The 7,391-nt window shown below is 36.4% G+C and overlaps 1 protein-coding gene across 1 annotated transcript; it reads right to left on the minus strand.

Moving 5' to 3' along the window:
* Positions 1–3,698: 3,698 nt before the first annotated feature.
* On the minus strand, positions 3,699–6,425 carry LOC128869807 (uncharacterized). Its single transcript, XM_054112407.1, has 4 exons — positions 5,533–6,425; positions 5,130–5,473; positions 4,037–5,057; positions 3,699–3,988 (listed from the first exon to the last, which is right to left on the minus strand). The coding sequence occupies exons 1-4, from the start codon at positions 6,116–6,118 to the stop codon at positions 3,699–3,701; spliced, it is 2,241 nt and encodes a 746-aa protein (XP_053968382.1). The 5' UTR covers positions 6,119–6,425.
* Positions 6,426–7,391: the final 966 nt, after the last annotated feature.

Genomic DNA, 7,391 nt, shown 5'->3' on the forward strand with positions numbered 1-7,391 from the left:
GGAGAATAGCTATGCTAGAACAACAAAATGCTCCGCAAGAATTAGTTTTACTTGATGAAGTAAAACTAAACATCACCGACCCCAAGGATATCGACCTTGAGCTATTCAAATCTCTCCCAAAATTTGACGGAGATAAGGAACAATACCGATCATGGAGATCACAAGTCTGGACCTTCATGAAAGCCATAAAGATCTTCCAGAATCATCCAAAATATTATAGCGCCCTGGGAATAATGCGAACGTAAATCACAGGACCAGCTGCTAATATCCTTACGAGCCACAACACCAAATTGAATTTTTATTCAGTCATAAACAGATTGGACTACACGTATGCGGACCAACGCCCACTATATGTGCTTCTTGATGAATTGAAGAAAATCCCACAAGGAAGAAAAACTCTTGCAGAATTTCACAGTGAGGTTTCTAAGGCCCTTAACTTAGCCTTAACGAAAATTGAGATGTCTAGTGATGACAATAGCGAAGGAATGAAAACATGCGCTAATCAGGAGGCAGTAAGAACATTTATTCTTGGGTTAAACTCCAAATATACCAGCGGTACATTGTACGGCCATAACCCAGGGAATTTGGAATCAGCATATGCAACAGCCTGTACCATTTCCCACGACAACGTGAACGAGGAGTTTGAGACGCAGTTCAGGCCTCTAAATCAACGCCAACACTATTCGAACCAGAATCGACATAACTACCCACATAAAGAAGAGAGGGAGTACAAGCCGAACATAAGGATACAGAGGAGCAACTATCAACCAAGAAATTTTTACCAGCAGCAACAACAACAACCCACGCCTATTCCAATGGACGTAGATCACTCCAGGCAGTATATGCAGACAAGCAGGTACAACAACGCCGTAAGTCGAAATCATTTTAAACCAAACAATGCATATAAGAGAGATAGGGCATCTAACTACAATAATGCGACTTCCCTGCAAAATAGGAAGTTCCAAAGAATAAATCAATTAAATAGAGAAGATCTAGAGTCAGTAGATGTGTCAAATTACGAAGAACAATATGAAACAGGCAGCACTTTTTTAGGCGAGTAAACGGGTTGCCTTGCTTACGAACAAAATGCGGCCTAACCGGCACACCCGTTACCTTATTAATCGACACAGGCTCTACTAACAATTACATAAATATAAATTGTAATATAGGGAAATCTATTAAATTGAAACCATTTAAAACCAAAACCTTGCATGGTTACTCAATTATAAATTCTAAAAAAATAATAACGATGTACGGGCATCATTTAACATTCTATGAAATTAAGGAGTTGAACGATTTTGACATGATACATGGAGAACAGGGATTACGCCAAATAAAGGCAGAAATTAGTTTATTTGACTATAGTTTGAAGTATCAAAAAAAGAAGACCTTAGAAGTAAAACCAAAGATTAATTATACAATAAATAATGAAAAATTTAAAGATCAGGTGGAAGAGCTAATGAATAGAAATAATAATACTAATGCGAATTGCTCTTTACAACCACAATACAAGCAACTATCAAGACTGAATCGGAAGACCCCATATGGACAAAACAATATCCATATCCCATGACCGATCACGACTTTGTCAAGAAAGAAATTGAGAAACTTTTAAATGACGGTATAATACAACCAAGCAAAAGCCCATATAATTCACCTATATGGACTGTTCCAAAAAAGGCACCGATGACCAAGGGAAGCCCAAGCGAAGAATGGTTGTTGATTTCCCAAAGATAAATTCTCATACGATTACGGACAGATATCCAATTCCAGATGTCAATATGACAATACAAAACCTCGGAAAAGCAAAAACATTTTCCACAATAGACTTAGAATCAGGCTTTCATCAGATATTAATTAAAGAACCTGATCGAGAAAAGACTGCATTCTCTGTCAACGGCGCGAAGTATGAATTTATAAGGATGCCATTCGGATTAAAGAATGCACCCTCAATCTTTCAACGATGTGTTGACGACATACTAAGAGAATACATTGGAAAGTTCGCATATGTTTATATCGATGATGTGTTAATTTATTCATCTACTGTAGAAGAACATATGGAACACATCCGAATCATAATTAATGCCCTTCACAATGCCAACATGAAAATTTCTGACGAAAAGTCACATTTTTTCCAGGATTCAGTTGAATACCTTGGACATATTATAAAACATAATAGAATTACTGTAGACCCAAAAAAATTCGAAACTATAAAGAACTACCCAAAACCAAAAAATTTGAAAGAATTGAGATCTTTCTTAGGACTCGCTAGTTACTACAGGAAGTTTATAAAGGATTTTGCAAAAATCACAAAACCTTTAACGATTAATTTGAAAGGAGAATTAGGAATGGTGTCAAAAAATCAAAGTGCTAAAGTACCGATACAATTATATGTACCAGCAGAGGAAGCCTTGGAAAAAATAAAAAACTCTTTACAAGAGCAAGTTGAACTTTACCAACCCGATTTTTCTAAACCATTCAGTTTAACAACCGATGCTAGCAATTTTGCTATCGGGGCAGTTTTGTCACAAAATCGCCACCCGATCGCATTCATTTCACGCACACTAAATGAAACAGAACAAAACTATAGTACTAATGAGAAAGAACAACTAGCAATCGTTTGGTCCTTACAAAAACTTAGAAATTATTTATATGGAGTAGCAAACTTGACAATTTACACGGACCACCAATCCCTAATATTTTCGATTTCTGAAAAAAATCCGAATGCGAAATTAAAGCGTTGGAAAATTGTTCCGATCATTCACAACAAAATTCTCCTGTCGAAACTATGAAAAAAGTTGAACAACCACTTAACTCTTTCAGAAGCCAAATAATTATTTTACAAGATAATGAAAGGAATGAAGTCCTCAATCAAACAATAATTCCCGGTCAATTTAGACACACAATATTTTATAGAGACTCCCCGGATTTACTATCTAAACTTAAAAATGTAGTTAATCCAAAAGTTACTAACGCGATAAAGGTAGATGAAGAAATACTGTTTCACCTAAAACAAGAAATTATCTCCGCCTTCCCAAATTATAACCTGGTACTAGCCCAAAATAAGTTAAATGACGTAACATCTTTAAACGAACAAAGAGAAATTGTCACACAAACACATAAACGTGCACATAGGAACTACAAAAATAACACACAAGAAATATTGTTGACCCATTACTGGCCCAATATTAAGGAAATGTGCCGTAAACTAGTCATAGGCTGTGAAATTTGTTTACAACACAAATACGAAAGACAACCAAATAAACAACCGATTGGAAAAACTCCAATACCAACACAAGTAGGAGAATACATACAGATGGATGTCTTCCATATTAATAATAAACAGACAGATATTCCAAATATTGCTTCTTACGAAAACTAGACACAAAGATAAACTGTCATGAATACATTGAAGAAGTACTTACACAATAGGGGTGTCCTTATTTTGGGAAAGTTACTAGATCATCGTTCACCGGGTCTAATTTTTTTCCTTTTGGTGTAAAAAAAATAACTGCAAAGTTTGAAGCCGATCGGGCTTCATTTGATGGACCCGGAAATCGCTTATATCTGAAAGATCCACTAATAGGTGTAAAAAAGACGATTTTTTCACTTTTTTACTTTATTCTGTATTTTTTTGCTCATGGTTGTTGCTTTTTTTTACATTTTCTAGTAAGGGTGTTAAATAAACTCACTAAAGTTCAGAGTGTCAAGTCAGATTTCTTATAGGAACGGAATTTTTCGCGATATGATTGCACAAACTGAAACACTAATTGGAGTTCTTCTTCGTCGTTCGTCAAAATTCTGTTAAAATCTTTTATAAATTTGATGCCTCTTTCAGCTGTATCATTAACAACAAACAAATTTTGACAAAAAGTCCAACCTTCTTCGTAATCAAATGCCGTTTCCCAAGTCGATGGGTCAAACTCTAAAAACGTTGTTGACAAACCAAAGCGGTTGAAAAATTTCTTCGTATTTTCTGAAACGAAATCTTTCAAAGTGTAATTTTCAAATGTTGATAAATTAGTATATGTTCGACCGTTTTTTAATTTCACAACTGGCTCTTTGGATTGTAATTTTTCAACCATTTGGCGTTTCTCTTCGTGAGACACATCTGAATCGAAGAAGGCTAGGGCTACCAATTCTTCCGACAAATACCATAAATGATGAGTCAATTTTTTTGTAACTGCCTTTGAGATTGCAGAATCAGTTTGATCGTATTGAACAGCAGCCTTAACGAAGTTCAAATCTTGGAGAGGAGCAGCTATAGCATTCGTACATCTGCACCATGGCTTGATATAAAGTTTGATGAGAAAAATGCAAATATCGCGCAAACCATTCGCTTCTCTTTTTGTAAGCTGAAATTGTTGTCGAAATAAGAAAATCTTCAAGCAATAAATAGCTTTTGCCATCCATCGAGCGTTACTCGTTGGTCCTGGTGTACGGAAGTTGAACGGTCCTGCTCCAAGAAATGTAAGAACCAATTCGAGAAACTCTTTATAATCGTCTCGAATTTGATTCTTTGTCAACTGATCAAAACAAAATTTTTTGATGTTCTCTTGTTCAACTTGATCAATTTGCAAAAGAACCATTTTTTCGTTGAGACCACTGCAAAACGAATCCAAATCGTAACTTGTCCAAGACTTGGCAAATCTTTCAAAAATTAGAACTTCTGGTGCCGAGCTAGGTGATAATTTGACCTCAAAAACGCTCGACAGAAGAATCTCGTAAACATGATGTCGACACGATAAATCTAACAACTGACGCTTTAGTTTCTTTTCCAAGAGTACACTAGCTCCTTTTTCTGTGCCGGTATTACTTGAAGTTGTGTCAAAACATTTGCCTTGCACGTACTCCGCAATGTTCCATTTAACTAATGTCTCGTGAACCGCAGCAGCAATGTGTTCTCCACTTGACGATTCAATTTTCGGTGCTCCGAGGAACTTGGATGTCCCATTGTAGCTCACAAGAACTGCTATGCGCTCAACTTTGAGTCTACCAATCAAATCTTGTAGTAGTTTGCCATCCCAATGAACAACTAATGATCCAACGGTATTTATCTAAAAAATTTATTTTAAAATGAAAAATTGAAAACCCAATAAAAATTAAATATAAGCTGAAGTTTTAATTACGTTGTCGGGAAACCGAGCCATCACATCTTTTGTATCTTCCAATCGATGTTCCAGGCGAGCGCGATGAATAGTTGAACGGTTGATAGCTAACTCTTCAGCCCGTATTCCAAATGCTTCAGCAGCTGCAATGAGGATATGCACGGCCATACCATCCGAAACTTTAGCATTATCAAGTGCAGCAGCCAATCTTGCTGTGATGAATTCTTTTCGGCCTCTTTTTTTGGCGGATGTTGCGTTACCAGCTACTTTCTCTGGTTCCCAGTCATCGTCAATCGGTTCATTTTCTTCATCAATCGTTTCACAAAATGGCATTTCAGCATCTTCATCATCACAATTCACGACATCTGAAAAAATTCACAATCAAATATGATTTTTGAAATTATGACATATTGCAATAAATTACCTGAAGGTCTAGCCATCTCTTCCTCGCGTTTTCTTTTACGCGCTTCTTCTTTTTCTTGTCGTTCTTGCGTACGTTTTTCTCGCCCATATAACTTCATATCGACACCAACCATGCAGCCTGGACGACCTTTTTGTCTTTGCAATTTTAAAAATTCTCTGTCCTCTTCAATTCGAATTTTTTCCAACGCATCACCGATGGCAATATCAAACAAATCATCAAGATTTTGAGTAAATTGTTCGGCAACTTGCTTTTGTGCATTTGACCTTTTATCTGGGACAGTTCTTTGTATGTTTTTCCATTGGTCGTAAACTTTCATCAGCTTTTTCACACACTTATCATCATTAATAATTGGAATGCGAGCTTGTTGCCAAAATATTACAGCTGCACTTATGGTCAATTTTGCACTGTCTTTTGCAGTAAGTCCAACAAATCGCATATTATGGAACATCACTTGTAACACTTGTTTGATGCACGGAAGTTTGGCGCCCGTGATCTGATGCGCAGTGTTGCCGATCAAATCAATGTTATTCAAATTTTTCACAGATCTTCTACTTGAATGACTTGAGGTCGATGGTTTATCCGACATGGTGATATTTTTTTTGCCATATGTTCCAAATAAACTTCGCAGAAAGCACTTGATGTGTGATGCAGCACTTATACGACACAGGGATAAACTTTTTGTCAAAATATCAAAGTCGCTTTGAAGCCGCTGCGCATAATATCATTTATGGGAGAGAAGACTCGCGCGGCCACCTACCGGCGTGGCGCCGAGTCGCACACGACCCTTGCGCGGGGTTGGCTGACATGCAGGACGATTTAGTGGAAAAGGGAAAAATACGTATATATTTGAAAAAATGTAGGATTGAAAAAAAAATATAATTACATATATTTAAAAAAACCCCAACAAGAAACGATACGAAATCGACTATATTTTCATTTGACATGCTGTAAATTTAAATGAAAAATGTTCCTGTTAGGTGGTTTTTTTGTAAAATATATTTGAAATGAAATGTAATAATATTTATTCAATGTAATTTAATAAAAAAAAGCAACAACCATGAGCAAAAAAATACAGAATAAAGTAAAAAAGTGAAAAAATCGTCTTTTTTACACCTATTAGTGGATCTTTCAGATATAAGCGATTTCCGGGTCCATCAAATGAAGCCCGATCGGCTTCAAACTTTGCAGTTATTTTTTTTATACCAAAAGGAAAAAAATTAGACCCGGTGAACGATGATCTAGTAACTTTCCCAAAATAAGGACACCCCTATTACACAAGTTTACCCAAATGCCAAAAATCTTATGACTGATAACGAAAGTATATTTATCGGAAACATAGCAAAATTCTTGTACAGCCGGCTACAAATAACTCACTCCGTTACGCCTGTACATCATTCGATATCAAACGCCCAAGTTGAACGGATACACTGTACTCTAATTGAGCTCTGCCAAAGTTTAGCCGCAGAAAATCATACAGCTCCCGGCGACGAATTATTCAACGCAGTTCACCAGTACAATAGAACAATCCATTCTTCAACAGAACATAAACCCGAGGACGTATTTTACAACTGCGAAAAATATCCTGATATCAAGAACATACTTGAAGATAAACAGAAGAAACTACTCAGGCATCACAATAAAGGGAGACAGGCCATAATATACAAACCAGGCGACATAATTTATAGCCGAACGGATCGGCGTAATAAGCTTGCAACCAAGTACAATAAACATAAGGTAAAAGAAGATCGTGGGGACACAATTTTAACAGTGAGGGGGAAAATTATACATAAAGACAGCATTCGAAAAAATAGCACACCATGCAACGAATCGGCTTCCTAATTTTAATGATAGTTACTTAC

This window comes from Anastrepha ludens, chromosome X (assembly GCF_028408465.1).
Source record: "Anastrepha ludens isolate Willacy chromosome X, idAnaLude1.1, whole genome shotgun sequence".
NCBI classification, from domain to species: Eukaryota; Metazoa; Arthropoda; class Insecta; order Diptera; family Tephritidae; genus Anastrepha; species Anastrepha ludens.